The 16,851-nt window shown below is 38.9% G+C and overlaps 1 protein-coding gene across 1 annotated transcript in view; it reads right to left on the reverse strand.

Annotated features, from left to right (window-relative positions):
* Nucleotides 1-1,788: 1,788 nt before the first annotated feature.
* The window catches only part of LOC131419954 (FERM domain-containing protein 3-like), a 182,496-nt gene continuing 167,433 nt past the window's right edge, over nucleotides 1,789-16,851 (reverse strand). Inside the window, exon 13 of the mRNA XM_058565581.1 lies at nucleotides 1,789-2,708. Within this exon, the coding sequence (XP_058421564.1) occupies nucleotides 2,110-2,708 (599 nt within the window). The 3' untranslated portion in view covers nucleotides 1,789-2,109. The remainder of the gene's footprint in view (nucleotides 2,709-16,851) is intronic.

Here is a 16,851-nt window from a genome sequence, read left to right on the forward strand (position 1 = left end):
CTTGTTAGAACTTCAAACAAAATTATATGAAGCATGATTAGAAGGGGGCTAATTCTGTGCAGATTACACTGGAGTATCCTTATTTCAGAAGGTATGACTTAGAAGTCATATAAAAAAAGAAGAGCGAAAAAAAAAACCTTCAGTTTCAAAGCTGGCCATTTGAAAACTTCCAGAATAAACTATAGAAAATATATTTCAATATTGGTATCAAATTTCATATATTAAATGCTCTTTATTAAAAAGCAAAATCAATCACCAAAAGCACATGAGAAAGAATACCCTATAAACTTCATAGCAAATGTGTATCATAGTTTGCTCAACTGAAGGCTCCATGAGATGATTTTTAAAACTGATTTCCAAAATCAAATATCTAATAAAGCACTCAGAGATCCATTGACTAGGACTGGAATGGCCAATTTGGAAATTATGCTAATGATAGAGTTGGAGTGTCTGTTAGAGTTAGGGGGTGATTACAGGCAGCCCAATCTCTTTGCAAATGGAAGCAATGGAATGTTTTCAGTCCATGGAGAAATCCCAATGCTCCATGCTCTAAGTGCCATACTCCTTTCTTTCTCACTTGTACCACAGTATTGGTAGGCACTCCGCATAGAAGGGCATCAGAGCCTTTCTTTCATGGATTTAAGGGTATGCAGGAAGGTACTAAAGCGTTTGTCCCCTCTACTGTCTGGTTAGGGAGTCATCTCACTACTTTACCCAAGCTGGGAAATGGCATATCACCTAATGAGTCTCGTCCACTCTCATTTTAATTATGAATGAGTTAAGATCTTAAGAAAACCAGGAAAGGAAGGGAGTCTAATGACCACCACAAAGGAGGATCATCAGCATTTAAACAAAGCCAAAATCCATCTTCTTCATTCTCTCTCTCTCTCACATACACACCTCCTCTTTTGAAGTTTCTTCTCCGAATCACAATAAACTGCCTGTGGGACCAAAAAACGTTGCTTAAAGTGTCTCCACTTTTATTGAGATCCACTTAAACATATTCACGTCAACTCGGACAGCGAGTGCTCTGTTCTTTGCACCATCTAGGACCCTGCATCACCATCACTTGCATAAAACAGATCGTTCGCCTGTGGCCACTTGCCTACCAGCCTCATCAGAACTCTATTTTGCTACTTGCCATTTGTCCAGTTCCCATCTGCTTCCACTCTTGGGTTCATGTACAATACTATGCAATTAATAGCATATCTTTTAACTTTTTTCCTTTAAAGTTTCACTTTCTTTTAAATACATCCTGCTTCCCCAGCCAAAATATATGGACAGAACGCAAATGAAACTAACAGGTCATCTCGTCCAAATACTTTGAAAAATGGACCACCCTGTGTCCATTTGACGCTTTCAGTTTCTACATCCTCCAGTTCCATCATCCATTTTAGGAACTTAATTTATTACAGTGTCGTTCTACCTATTTTCTATCTCGTATGCAGGTAACAACAAATTATGCGATTATTCAGCCAAAAACATTTTTAAAAACAAACCAGTGCTAACACATTAAAAAATTCCTGACATACTCTTTGTGCATTAGTCTTACAATCTGTACACTTAAATAACTCCAGGAGGCTTCTTTTTTTGCTAAAAATTTACGAAAATATTTTGAACACATAAAAATATTTTTAAAAAAAGAAAAACAAAAGCCCAGCATAAATTTAGTTGTATAGGCATTGGTTAGAGGACGTTATTTTCACTAAGGATTATATTCAAAAACTTTCTCTTGGGTTTTTACTAAAATTCTGATTCTGAACCTTACAGCTCGCAATGGTGCTATTAAAAAAGGGGAAATCTCATTCAGCTCAATGTGTTATGTATTATGATATACTAGATAAAGAGTATGTCTGTACTATAATAAAAAATAAACATACTTTTGGTTATTTAAAGGCCATCTTCCTGAACTGTAACTAAAGTAAATGTATTTGATTTAAACTTATTTAACTGCAGTGAATTATGGAAAGCTAACTTAAAGGTTTGAATAATCAGTTATGAGTAAGGAACACCTGTTGCTGGCCCTGGGACCATTCAGAACCAGGCATTTGCTGAAGAAAACAAATCACTAGTATTGAATATAGCCCTTAGTCATATGGGATATGAACTTTATGAGCAACCCAGCATGTAGAGAATAAGGTTTACTTTGCCAGCCACCCACTCCTTGAGAGGACAATAGTATTCATAGTGAAACTGCTCAAACTCGGGCGTCTGGCGAATTTCACATAAGAAGGAGAGATCAATACCTGACTCCAAAAGGAGGAGGAGCAGGGGGAATACAAAGAGCAGCAGCCCCAGGCCCACCACCAGGAGCCTGGAAAAACTCTTGACCAGTGGGTTCACCCGAATATGGCTGCTCAGAATGTCATAGCTCCACGACAAAGCTTGGTGAGCCTCCTTCAGCTCCTCTTCTTCAGCCATCAAAAAGGCATTTTCATCTGCTTCCAGTTCCTCGAACGAATCTGTGTCTTCTCTTTCCAGCTCCAGCCTAGATGGACAGTCAAAGAGCATGTCAATCTCGTCATCGTCAACGGGGGTGGGGAGCAGGCTGGCACTCGGGTTGTATGCCAGTTCAGAGATGGTCAAGGGCTCTTCTCTTATTTTATCTTCCTCCTCGCGGGGGGGCTTCTCATACTCCCGGGCTTCCTTCACCGGTGAGCTGGAGATCAAGGGGGCAGAAATATTGTCTTCTTTGGGTAAGGGAATACCTGTAAAGAGACATTTTCTTCTTAATTTTAAATTTCAGGTTTTCTTTCTCCACCAAGATCTGCACATGGGAACAAACCAAAAAAATAAAAATAAAAAAAGAATGGAATTCAAGGAATATATGAAATTGTTCTGTGGAATCCTGACTTTTAACAAAGTCATTTTAGTAACAGATACTATACCATAAATTCTAAGGTCAACATGCTAAACCCAAAATAAGCAACACACCTCAAATGGTTGGCAGTATTTACTACATTTACATGTGCAATTATGGTCTGCAAACCAACTTTGGTCATGTCTGCAAGAATAAAATGACGATAAACCACTATTATGTTATAATTATGAATAGTGTCTTTTAGAAGTCAACACTGTCATCCAATAAAGTATTAGAGTAAAATATAGAATCTACTATCCAGTGACAATCACTTTATTATTATTATTATTATTTGTGAGGAAGACTGGCTCTGAGCTAACATCCATTTCCAATCCTCCTCTTTTTGCTGAGGAAGATTAGCCCTGAGCTAACATCTGTGTCCATCTTCCTGTATTTTGCATGTGAGATGCCACCACAGGATGGCTTGATGAGTGGTGCAACAGTCCGCGCTGGGGCTCTGAACCTGTGAACTTTTCCAAACCTGCGAACCCTGGGCCGCTGCCCTGGGCGGAACGCGTGAACTTAACCACTATGCCACCGGGTGGCCCCTACCACTTTATTATTTTTATGTATTGTTTTCTAGTCTTCGTTCTAGGCACAATTTCGTGGTTTCTATTTTTATATAATTGCAATCATATCATATGCACAAACTTACATCTTGCTCCTTTCATTTAACATTTTAGACATTTTCTGTTGACATGAATTCCCATTGGTATTATTTATTATGGTTGCCAAATTCTCTCTTTAGTTAATACAATAAATTAGTTGCCTACTGGCAAACATTTACATTGCTTTGCAGTTGTAAAAAAAATGCTATGAGACATTTTTACATATAAAGCCTTTTTTCCCCTCTTGTTTCAGTTCATTTGCCATAGATAGATTCTGAAAGGAAAATTGACTGGTCATAGGGTATGAACACTATTTCTTAAAGTTTATTGGGGGAGAGGTGTTTCTCAATGCCTCATTTTACAGAGGGGAAATCCAGTTACCTATTGTCAGGTCTAAGGCTAGCTCTCCTAATTTTGAGTCTTGAGTTCTTAATGGGAAATAAAGTCAGAATTAAAGAAGTATTCCCCAGGATGGCTCTACAATACAATACCAAATCGGTAGCCAGGTGCATCAGGTAACTGTAAACCAGCTTTTAATGAATACATTTCAGGATTTGTCTCTCTTCAAGATATGCAGGAAGTGATGTCACCAAGATGGCGATATAAGTCGTTCCTGACTTCACTCCCCCTCACAAGAAGAACAACTAACAACTGCTCATGGACAAGACACCACTGAGAGAGGCCTAGAACATGGGAGTGAGGCTGAAGGACGCCCCCCTGCACCACAGAGACCAAGACAGACTGCAGGAGAAGAGAAGAGGAGCAGCTACACACTGACCACATTGCCCCTTCCCCAGGCTGGTGCAGCACTGCTGAGAAGTGCCCCCTGAGCCTATAGTTCCTATAGTAGGAAAAGAGAGCCCAGGGGAGACATCCAGCCTCCCTGACCCCAAGCACTGTGGGTCGCTTTGTGGCAGCCTTTACTCTGGTTTTGCCCCATGGGGATCACAGGGGAATCTGTGGGGCTCAACCACTAGGAATCTGGTTGTGACAGAGAAGGGGGAGAACAACCAGCACTCAGATCTTGGTGGACCGAGTTCCTACCTGAAAAGCCCAAGTAGTCATCCCAACCAGAGGCTTTGTTCATCTGTAGAACCAAGCTGGTGGTGTAGCCTGGCCAGGGAACTTGGCTGGGTGCAGGTCTGCCTGATTCGGGTCCTCAGATGAGGAGATTTGCCGGCGCTGGAGCCCAGTCTGCCCATGCCCAGGTAGGAGAGCTGAGTCATAGCTCCATCTGCTGTGGAGAATGGCCTCCAGCCCCATCTGATAGGAAGAGCTGGTGAGAACATCTGGAAGCGACGTTACTCAGCAATGCTTGAGCCAAGAGGTGGGCAGACAGAGCTGACTGCCCCCAGAGCAAAGAAATTGGGGTATGGATCAGCTTGAGTGAAGACCACAAAGAAGGAGCCTTAGTGGCCTTGGAGCCACTGTGCCCAGGCAGGGAAACTAATTCATAGCCCCACTCATTGCTAAATATAGCCTTCATCCCACCTGAACAGGGAACCTTACCAGAGCACATGGGAAGCTGGGTGGCCCATCCAACAGCCCTGCTTACAGTGGCATATGAACAGAGAGCACAGCCCTTGGCTTTACCTGTCTGCAGAGTAAAACTGGTGGCCTCACCTGAATAAGATATCCAGTGCACACTCTTGCCTGATTTGGGTCCCCAAACAATGAGCCATGCAGGCCCTGGGTCTCATCCTACTGCCTCATCAGGACAAGAAAGCTAATTCATAGCCCCACCTACTGCTGAGTATAGTACCAAGCCCATACCATCTAGTAAACCTGACTAGTGAATCCGTGGAGCCCATCCTACTGCCTCACTTGGGCAGGGAACCAAGCAAACAGTCCTATGCAGCTGGTCTCAGCCAGAGGCACAGCCCTCCACCCCCGGCCTCAGAGTTCAAACAGTTGCCTGGCTCAAAAATAGACCCTAATAGCAGGGTCTTCCCAAGGATGTTACTGGCAGATACATCCAGAAACACAAACTAAGCTGACTGGTGAAGAACTCTGCCAAAGTGAACCTGCAAAGTCCAGAGGAGGAGACCACTTACTCAAATGTGCAGATACCAATGCAAGGAATCAAGGATCGCAAAAAATCAGGTAAATATAACACTACCCAAAGAAACTAATAAATCACTAATAACCGACCCTAAATAAATGGAGATCAACTGTCATAGAATTCAGAATAATCCTCTTAAAGAAGTTTAGTGAACTACAAGAATATAACATAACTAAACAAAATAAAAAAAACAACGAATAAATAAAATGAGAAGTTCAACAAAGAAATAGAAACCATCCGAAAAACCCCAAACAGAAATCCTAGAGCTGAAAAATAAAATAACTCAACTAAAGAATTCAACAGAGAGCTTCAAATGCAGACTTGACCACACAGAAAAGAGAATCATCAATCTGGAAGATAGGACATTTGAAATTATCCAGAGGAGCAAAAATAAAAGAATGAAAAAGAGTGAAGCCAGTCTATGACACTTATGGGACACAATGCAAAGAAACAATATTTGCATTATGGGAATTCCAGGAGGAAAGGAGAAAGAGAAAGAGACAGAAAGTATATTTAAAACAACAATGAAAACTTCCCAAACCTGGGGAGAGAAACAGACATCCAGATTCAAGAGGCCCAAGGAACCCCAAATAGGTCAACACTAAGACACATTATAATCAAATTGTCAAATGTCAAAGACAAAGAATTTTAAAAGCAGCAAGAAAAAAGAGAGAACTTACATAAAAGGGAACCCCCATGAGACTATAGGTGGATTTTTCAACAGAAACTTTTCAGGCCAGAAGAGAATGGGATGAAATAGTCAAAATATTTAAAGAAAAAAAAACTATCAACCAAGAACATTATATCCAGTGAAGCTGTCCTTCAGAAATGAAGGATCAATAAAGACTTTCCCAAACAAACAAAAGCTGAGGGAATTCATCACCTCTACACCTGCCTTACAAGAAACACTAAAAGGAGTTCTCTGAGTGGAAATAAAAGGATGCTAATTAACATCATAAAAACATAAGCAGGCAATGTAAAACATAATGGTAAAAATATAGCCAAAGTTAGATTTTGTAATGAGGTAATGGTGGTGCATAATCCACTTACAACTCTAGTTTAATAGTTAAAAAACATAATAATAATAACCATAACTACAATAATCTGTTATTAGTTACACAATATAAAAATATGTACATTGTAACATCAATAACCTAAAATGTGAAGGGGAAGAGAAGTACAAGTGTATAGCTTAGGAATTCTATTGAAGTTAAGTTGTTATTAGTTTAAAATAGGGTGTTATAATTTTAAGATATTTTTATGTAAGCCTCATGGTAATCACAAGGGAAAAACCTGTAGGAATTACACAAAAGACCATGATAAAGAAGTTAAAGCATGCTGATACCACAAGACATCACAAAAAAAGACAGCAGGATAAAAAACAAGGAACAATGGATCTACAAAACACCCAGAAAACAATTATTAAAATGGCAATAGTAATCTCTTACTTATAAATAATTACTTTAAACATAAACAGATTAAATTCTCCAAGCAAAAGACATAGAATGGCTGAATAAATAAGAAAGCAAGATCCAATGATATGCTGCCTACAAGAGACTCACTTTAGCTTTACAGACACACACAGACTGGGAGTGAAGGGATGGGAAAAGATATTTCAAGCAAATGGTGACCAAAAAAAAAGAAGAAGTAGCTATACTTGTATCAGACAAAATAGACTTGAAATTAAAAATGGTAAAAAGAGACAAAGAAGGTCATTATATAATGATAAAGTGGTCAATACGTCAAGAAGATATACCAATTGTAAATATTTATGCACCCAACATTGGAGCACTTAAATACATAAAGCAAAAACAGAGCTAAAAGGAGAAATCAACAGCAATACAATAATAGTTGGGGAATTTACTATCCCACTCTCAACAATGAACAGATCATCCAGACAGAGAATCAATGAGGAAACAGTGGATTTGAATAACACTATAGAGCAAATGGACCTAACAGACATATATAGAACATTCTACCTGACAACAGCAGAATACACATTCTTCTCAAGTACACATGGAACATTTTCTAGAATAGGCTATAAGTGAGGCCACAAAACAAGTCTTTGCAAATTCAAGAAGATTGAAATCATACCAGATATCTTCTTTGACCACAATGGTATGAAACTAGAAATCAATAACACAAGAAAAATTGGAAATTCATGAATACATGGAAATTAAAGAACACTCTCCTGAACAATCAACAGCTCAAAAAGAAATTAAGGGGGAAATTAAAAAATATCTTGACTGCCCATTACTGTTATGTTGCTTTTCCTAATTGAGCCAGACATTTCTTGTAGAATTTCTCTATTTTAAAAACATCTTAGTTCTTCCTCCTCTTTCACCTGAATCATTTCCAGATTTCTATCTCTGAGCTCACTAACCCTCTCTTTCATATCGTCTGCATGATGCAGTCTATATAAAAGTCAAAATATAATGATGTACACCTGAAATTTATATAATGTTACCTCAATAAAAAAAATTATCTTGAGACAAACAAAAATGGAAACACAATATACCAAAACATATGTTATGCAGCAAAGCATTTCTAAGAGGGAAGTTCACTGTAATAAACACCTACATTAAGAAGCAAGAGGGGCCGGCCCCATGGCGTAGTGGTTAAGTTCAACATGCTCTACTTTGGCGCCCAGGTTCAGGGGTTTGGATCCCAGGTGCAGACCTACACCACTCATCAGCCATGCTGTGGTGGTGACCTACATACAAAATAGAGGAAGATTGGCACAGATGTTAGCTCAGGGCTAATCTTTTTCAGCAAAAAAGGAAGAAGACTGGCAACGGATGTTAGCTCAGAGCAAATCTTCCTCAGCAAAAAAAAAAAAAAGCAAGAAAGGTCCCAAATAAATAACCTAAAGTGTATGCCTTAAAGAACTAGAAAAGGAAGGACAAACTGAGCCAAAGTTAGCAGAAAGAAGGACATAATGATGATTAGAGCAGAAACAAATGAAATAGAGAACAAGAAAATAGAAAAGATTAACCAAACTAAGAGCTGGTTCTTTGAAATATAAACAAAATTGACAAACCTTTAGCAAGAGTAACCAAGGAAAACAGAGAGGATCCAAATGAATAAAATTATAAAAGAAAAAGGAGATATTACAACCAATACTACAGAAATACAAAGAATCATAAGAAGCAACTATGAACAAACTATATGCCAACAAACTAGACAACCCAGAAGAAATGACATAAGTCTCAGAAACATATACACTACCAAGACTGAATCATGAAGAAATAGAAAGTCTGAATAGGCTAATTACAAGTAAGAAGAATGAATCAGTAATCAAAAATCTCCCAACAAAGAAAAGCACAGGACCAGATGGCTTAATGGGTGAATTTTACCAAACATTTAAAGAAGAATTAACAGCACTTCTTCTCAAGCTTTTCCAGAAAATAAAAAAGGAAGGAACACTCTCAAACTCATTTTACAAGGCCAGCATTTCCCTGATATTGGATCTAGAAAAGGACACTACCAGAAAAGAAAACTACAGACCAATATCTCTGATGAATATAGATGCAAAAATTCTCAATAAATTCAGCAGCACATTAAAAGGATCATTCACCATGATCAAGTGGGATTTATCCCTGGGCTACAAGGATGGTTCAACATACACAGATCAATTGTTGTGATACATAACGTTAATAGAATAAAGAAAACATCATATGATCATCTCAGTAGATGCAGAAAAACATTTGACAAAATTCAACATCTATTCAAAAAACTGTTAACAAATTAGGTATAGAAGGAACCTACCTCAACATAATAAAGGCCATATATGACAAGCCTACAGCTAACATCATAGTCAATAGTGGAAGGTTGAAAGCTTTTCCTCTAAGATCAGGAACAAGACAAAGGTATCCACTCTTACCACTCCTATTCAACGTATTTCTGGAAGTCCTTACCAGAGCAATCAGGCAAGAAAAAGAAATACAAGGGATCAGAATTGGAAGGAAGAAGTAAAATTGTCTCTATTTGCAGATGACATGATATTATATACAGAAAATCCTAAAGACTCAACCAAAAACTGTTAGAATTAATCAATGAATTCAGTAAAGTTGCAGGATACAAAATTAACATACAAAAATCAAAATAGCATTTCTATACACTACAAATGAATGATCTGAAAAAGAAATAAAGAAAATGATCCTATTTACAATAGCATCCAAAACAATAAAATATTTAGGAATAAATTTAACCAGGTAAGTGAAAGATCTGTACTCTGAAAAATATAAAACATTGATGAAAGAAATCAAAGACACAAATAAATGGAAAGGTAACCGTGTTCATGGATCAGAAGAATGAATATTATTAAAATGTCAATACTACCAAAAGCCAACTATACATCAATATCCCAAAGACATTTTTTACAGAAGTAGGAAAAAAAGTTCCTAAAATTTATATGGAACCACAAAAGACCCCAAATAGCCAAAGCAATCCTGAGAAAGAAAAACAAAGTGGGAAGCTTCACACTTCCTGATTTTAAGCTATACTTTAAAGCTACAGTAATCAAAACAACATGATACTGGCATAACAACAGACAAATAGATCAATGGAACAGAATCAAGAGCCCAGAAATAAGCCCAAGCATATACAGTCAACTAATATTTGACAAGGGAGCCAAGAATACTCAGTGGGGAAAAGACAGTCACTTCAATAAATGGTGCTGGGAAAACTGGATATTCACATGTAAAAAAATGAAACTAGACCCCAATTTTACACGACTCACAAAAATTCACTCGAAACGGATTAAAGACTTAAATGTCAGACCTGAAACCATGCAACTCCTACAAGAAAACACAGGAAAAAGGACCCTTGGCATGAATCTTCTCAATGATTTTCTAAATATGACACCTAAAGCACAAGCAATAAAATAAAAAATAGGGGCTGGCCCCGTGGCTTAGCGGTTAAGTGCGTGCGCTCTGCTGCTGGCAGCCCGGGTTCGGATCCCCGGCGCGCACCAACGCACCGCTTCTCTGGCCATGCTGAGGCCGCGTCCCACATACAGCAACTAGAAGGACGTGCAACTGTGACATACAACTATCTACTGGGGCTTTGGGGGAAAAAAGGAGGAGGACTGGCAATAGATGTTAGCCCAGGGCTGGTCTTCCTCAGCAAAAAGAGGAGGATTGGCATGGATGTTAGCTCAGGGCTGATCTTCTTCACAAAAATAAATAAATAAATAAATAAACAAATAAATGAATAAATAAAATAAAAAATAAACAAGAGGGACTATATCAAACTAAAAAGCTTCTGCACAGCAGAAGAACCAATCAACAAAGTAAAAAGACAATCTATGAAATGGGAAAAAATATTTGCAATCCATATATCTGATAAGGGGTTAATATCTAAAATGTATAAAGAAACTCATACAACTCACTAGAAAAAAAGCAAATAATCCAGTTAAAAAATGGGCAAAGACCTGAACAGGCATTTTTCCAAAGAAGATATAAATGGCACAGGTACATGAAATGCCACTCAACATCACTAGTCATTAGGGAAATGCAAATTAAAACCACAGTGAGATATCACCTGATGCCTACTAGAATGGCCACCATCAAAAAGATAAGAGATGACAAATGGTGGTGAGGATGTGGAAAAAAGGGAACCCTAGTGCACTCTTGGTGGGATTGTAAACTGATACAGCCACTATGGAAAACACTATGGAGGATCCTCAAAATATTAAAAATAGAACTACCATATGATCCAGCAATTCCACTTCTGGGAATATATCCAAAGGAAATGAAAATGATAACTCAAAAAGGTATCTGCACTCTCATGTTCATAGCAGCATTATTTACAAATGCCAAGACATGGAAACAACCTAAGTGTTCATTGATGGATGAATGGATAAAGAAGATGTGGTATATATATACAATGGAATATTATTCAGCCATAAAAAATGAGGAGATCTTGCCATTTGCAACAATGTGGATGGACCTTGAAGGCATTATGCTAAGTGAAATAAGTCAGATGGGGAAAGACAAATACTGTATGATCTCACTTATATGTGGAATCTAATTGGAAAAAGAAAAGCAAACACATAGAAAAAAAAATCAGATTTGTGGTTGTTAGAGGTGGGGGATGAGAGGGAATTGGAGGAAGGGGGTTAAAAGGTACAAACTTCCAGTTATAAGATAAATAAGTACTAGGAATATAATGTACAACATGATGACTATAGCTAACACTGTTATATGATATTTATGAATATTATTAAGAGAGTAGATCCTGAGAGTTCTCATCACAAGGAAAAAAATTTTATTTTCCTTTTTTACTTTTTCTTTTTATTGTATCTATATGAGATAATGGATGCTAACTAAATTAGTGTGGGAATCATTTCATAATATATGTAAGTCAAACCATTGTGCTATACATGTTAGACTTACACAGTGATGTATATCAATTATATCTCAACAGAACTGGGGAAAAAAGACGTGCAGGGCTGAATTACTGGTTTTATCTTTCAAAAATCAACAGATATTTCCTGATAGTTGTGGTATGCTAGCGTTGAGCAGCCTAGCTGAAAGATACCATAAAACCTGCAAGCCCTATACAAAAAATAACAGGCATATGAAAAGATGCTCAACTTCATTAGTTATCAGGGAAATGCAAATCAAAACTACAATAAGGTAGCACTTTACATGAGCTAGGATAGTGATAATTATTTTAAAATCTGAAAATAACAAGTGTTGGTAACGATGTGGAGAAATTGGAATCCTTGGACATTGCTGATGGGAATTTAAAATGGTTCAGCTGCTGCGCAAAACAGTTGGGCAGTTCCTCAAAAAGTCAAATATAGGGGCTGGCCTGGTGGCGTAGTAGTTAAGTTCGCACGCTCTGCTTTGGCAACCCGGGATTCGTGGGTCCCGGTCCTGGGTGCAGACCTGTGCATCACTCATCAAGCCATGCTGTGGTGGTGTCCCACACACAAAATAGAGGAAGACTGGCACAGATATTAGCTGAGGGACAGTCTTCCTCAAGCAAAAAGAGAAGGATTTGCAACAGACATTAGCTCAGGGCCAATCTTCCTCACACACACACACACACACACACACACACAAAAAAAAAAGTCAAACATAGAATTACCATATGATCCAGCAATTCCACTCCTAGGTATATAATACAAAGAATTGAAAACAGGTACTCAAACAAATACTTGTACACAAATGTTCATAGCAGCACTACTCCAATAGTCAAAAGGTGGAAACAACCCAAATGTCCATCGATGGATGAGCAGATAAAATGTGGTATATCCATTCAATGGAATATTATTTGGCAATAATATAAATACATGCTACAACATGGATGAATCTCGAAAATGTATGCTAAGTGAAAGAAGACAGACAAAAGGTCATATAATGTATGATCCCATTTATAGGAAATATCTAGAATAGGTAAATCCATAGAGACAGATGGCACACTGGTAGTTGCCAGGGGCTGAGGGAAGAGAGGATGGGGAGTGACTGCTTAATGTGTACAGGGTTTCCATTTGGGGTGACGACCGTGTTTTGGAACTAGACAGAGGTATTAGTTGCAAAACAGTGTGAATGCATGAATGCTACTGAATTGTTTACTTTAAAATGGTTGATTTTATGCTATGTGAACATCACTTCAATAAAAATTTTTAAAAATGCAAACTATAATTTTTCTATTACCATATAATACTCCATGAAACCTGAAAGGAGAAAATGTTCACAGTGTAGGGAAAGATGACAAGAGTTATGACTTTGTGCAATGCTACATCTTACACATCTGGTCTTCTGTATCCTCAGAAGGAGAGTCATTGTACTCACCTCTTTTGGAAAGCCGTGAGAGTAACGTATTGTATGTGAGTGGTATTACTGCTCTAGAAAGACCACTCCCATCCTCTTTAGCTATTTTCTTTGCTCCTTTGGTCCAGGATCTTCTATGCTCTTTGTTCTTACCTAACAGCACTTTCTCGTATATATGGCCTTTCCTCCTTGTCTCCTTTTCCTAATATACAATCCATTCTCCCTCTGTCTTCTGCTTTCTGTATCTTTGTCCTATAACAAGGGGGTAAGGGAAATCTCAAGTTTCCAGACTGTAGTATTTTGTTGATGGCAACTCCCTTCTTCTAGTTGCTCAGACCCAAAACCCTGAGTTTCCTCTATTCACACCCACATTAGACTTGTCAGCAATTTCTATGTCTCTACCTTCAAAACATCCAGAACTGGACTACTTCTTACCACCTCCTCTGCTGCCACCCTGGTCCAAGCCGCCGCCCTTTCTCCCCTAGATTATTGCGACAGCATCTCGTCTGGTCCCCTGCTTCAGCCCTTGCCCATGTAAAGGCCGTGATCAACACAGTGGCTGGAGTGACTCTTTGAAGACATAAGGTGGATCATGCCTCTCACCTGCCCACACTCTCTACTGCTTTTTGTCTTACTCAGGACAAGCCGAGCCCTTGCAGGGGTGTCTAAGATCTACTCAGTGTGCCCCCACCCCCCACCCCCGAACCTCTCTGACCTGTTCTCCTACAGCTCTCTCACTTGTTCACTCCACTGCAGCCACACAGATGCCCTGCCGTCCCTCAAACAGGCCAGTCATGCTCCACCAGAGGCCCTTTGCCCTTGCTGTTCCCAGTAGCTTCTGGGGAAGACATAAACATAGTAACTAATCCAGGGTCACAAAGGCCAGGCAGGTGCCTAATTTGAGTAGGTGTGGGCTAGGTACGCGATGATAGGGAGTGGTGCTGACTGGGGCAAACTGACATACTGAGCTCCCTCTGAAAACTCTAAAAATTCAGATTTTAAAAAACATCTATGCAGTGCATCAGAAATGCGCCTGTGGGTCTTTTTAGGCATACATGCTGCTGGTCTATAAATGCTGCTGTAATAAAATCAGCTAAATTTCTGATGTTTCAAGTCATCCAAGTGTTCTGGTACTTTGATCTCAATAACAGAAGTATTCATTTATTTTTCTGGGAAGGAGGAGGTAGGCAGGGAAATAAATGCTTTCTTCCCTTTCATAGGTTTTCTAACCACTAATGTTAGATGTGCTGGAGTTTCACATTACTTTTCCCTCCTCTCTATGTTCAAATTGTAGGCAGCTGGGGTAGAGTAGAAAGGAGACCAGACAAAGGTTGGACAACCCTGGGTTTACATCCCAGCTCTGCCACCTACTTAAATCATGAGACTTTAGTTATTAAGTAACTTTAAACATTTCTTAATATTCTTGGAGCTCAGTTTGCTTAACTACAACACAGGAGGAACACCCACCTTATAGGGCTAGGGGGAGGGTTCAATGAAATTATGGATGCATAAGTGCTGTCCTATGGCGAAAAAACTCTAGAAATTAGATGTTACTATCTTACCAAAGAACATTAGGCTACATTTGATCTATTATCAAGCAAAATGATTTTATCAACATGTAGATTAATTTTCTAATGAGTCTCCTATTAGAGAGTACAAGGAGAATTATAGTTAGTTATCCATATTTTCTTAATTTTCTTTATATGATAGATGCTTAAAGTTTCCTACACGCCTTTTATGGTTAATTCTAACAAGAATGTCCAAAGAGACCAGAAAAACTAAATTAGTAATATTACCCACATTGCTTCATTAAATTTATTCTACTTCATCCATGCATGAGAAGCCTCCTGAATATATTCACAAAGCTCAATGACTGAAAACTTTTTTCAGAAGTGAAATAACAATGATTGAGGAAAAGGAAATAGCTTTCCAACTTATATATAATTATGCAGCCCATTGAAATTAGATAATAGCTGTAAAGTTTCTGACACATAGGAAACACTCAATAAATGTTAAGTATTATAATTACATTTTAGTGTAGTAGTATAACTATGTTTTTATACCATTATTGTCATTATTCAACTTGAAGAAATACTTTATGAAGTGAAGTAGTGAGAATCAAAAGATGCTGATGGAAAAGACGCCACTGATGATGGACAGGCAGTGTGCCTGTCATGTAGAGTCAAGCAGGTTGGGCACTGCCCATTCCAGTCAACACCATTCACACGAGCCCAATGTGATGGCACTCTCTAAAGATACACCAGGCACCACAACACAATCTACTCAGCAGGCTCCTGACAGATGCCGTTACTGAAAAAGTTGTTCATCTTATTGCTGAAGGCAAAATATGGAGACCTTTTGTAGTACACAGCAAAATTAGTAGCAGGTAAAAATGGTATAAGCATTGTTCACATTTACATTCAGAAATCAGCCCCTCTATTAACTCTGAGCATATCTGTGAGGAATCCAAATACTACAGCTGAGATTAACCAGTAGCTTGTGTTTACATAAAATAGCTAAAGAGACTGGCTCACGGCCCTCTTGTGCTTTGCCTGTGTGCGATGATCTTTATAAATGAAGCAATGCAATATCGGTGTCACCACAACAAACGTCTTACAATGAAGATAACAGTAACCCCTAACTATCTCATGAGTTTGCGGAAAGGCTCAAGAGTGCGTAGAAAAGAAAAACGTAAGAAAGCACTTTAGGGACGATATGGCGCTATCCAAACATCCCGGATCGCCTGTCATTTGCATGTATGTAGGCTAACTTCCTTAGCAAAGACTGGAGTTTGGATTACTTGGGGTAACTTTAGACCCACTTGGCAATGCCTCTCCCATTTGGAACCTGCCATTGTTGTTACTATCATTTGGCTAAAACCAAACTGGCTCCCTTTGCAGGAGGCACTCCTTCCACTTGGCTCCTCACCCCGCCTCCACGGCCACATGATGCTCACCCTGTGAGCATCAGGCCTTTCTCCTTGCTGGAGGCTTTGGCAGATGGGAGCACTGGGAACCACCATTTTGGTTCCCTCTGAGGCACTCAAGTCACCCTGGGCTGATACCCAACTATGGAATGCCCCCTAAACCTGCAGAGCAGGAGGTACGAAGAAAGTGGTACCACCACCTGGCAGGGAGGAGAGTGAGAAAATCATAGTTTCTTTTTGGAGGTTGTGATGATGGGAGGGAGCAGTGTCATTTAGTGGGTGGGGGTCAGCGATGCCAGGCATCCTAAAATGTGTAGGATGGTCCCACAAAATGAAGATTTATTTTGTATCCACATAACTTTCATATGTCCTATCAAATATTATCCATGTAGATGAGAAACCTATTTAGAATGATCTGAATCTAGAACCCACCTGTTTTACACTTAAACGCAAAGCATTTGAGTATGATTTTTAACATATTTTGTATTTTTCAAGAATGCAACCACTGGGTAAAGTGAAGGAAGAGTTTTGCCAAGAGTTGTTTACCTGTTCCGATGATCACATCACTGCCATACAGAATGCCTGAGGGGTCTATGTTGCCTACATAGCAG

Source organism: Diceros bicornis, chromosome 22, assembly GCF_020826845.1.
Source record: "Diceros bicornis minor isolate mBicDic1 chromosome 22, mDicBic1.mat.cur, whole genome shotgun sequence".
NCBI classification, from domain to species: domain Eukaryota; kingdom Metazoa; phylum Chordata; class Mammalia; order Perissodactyla; family Rhinocerotidae; genus Diceros; species Diceros bicornis.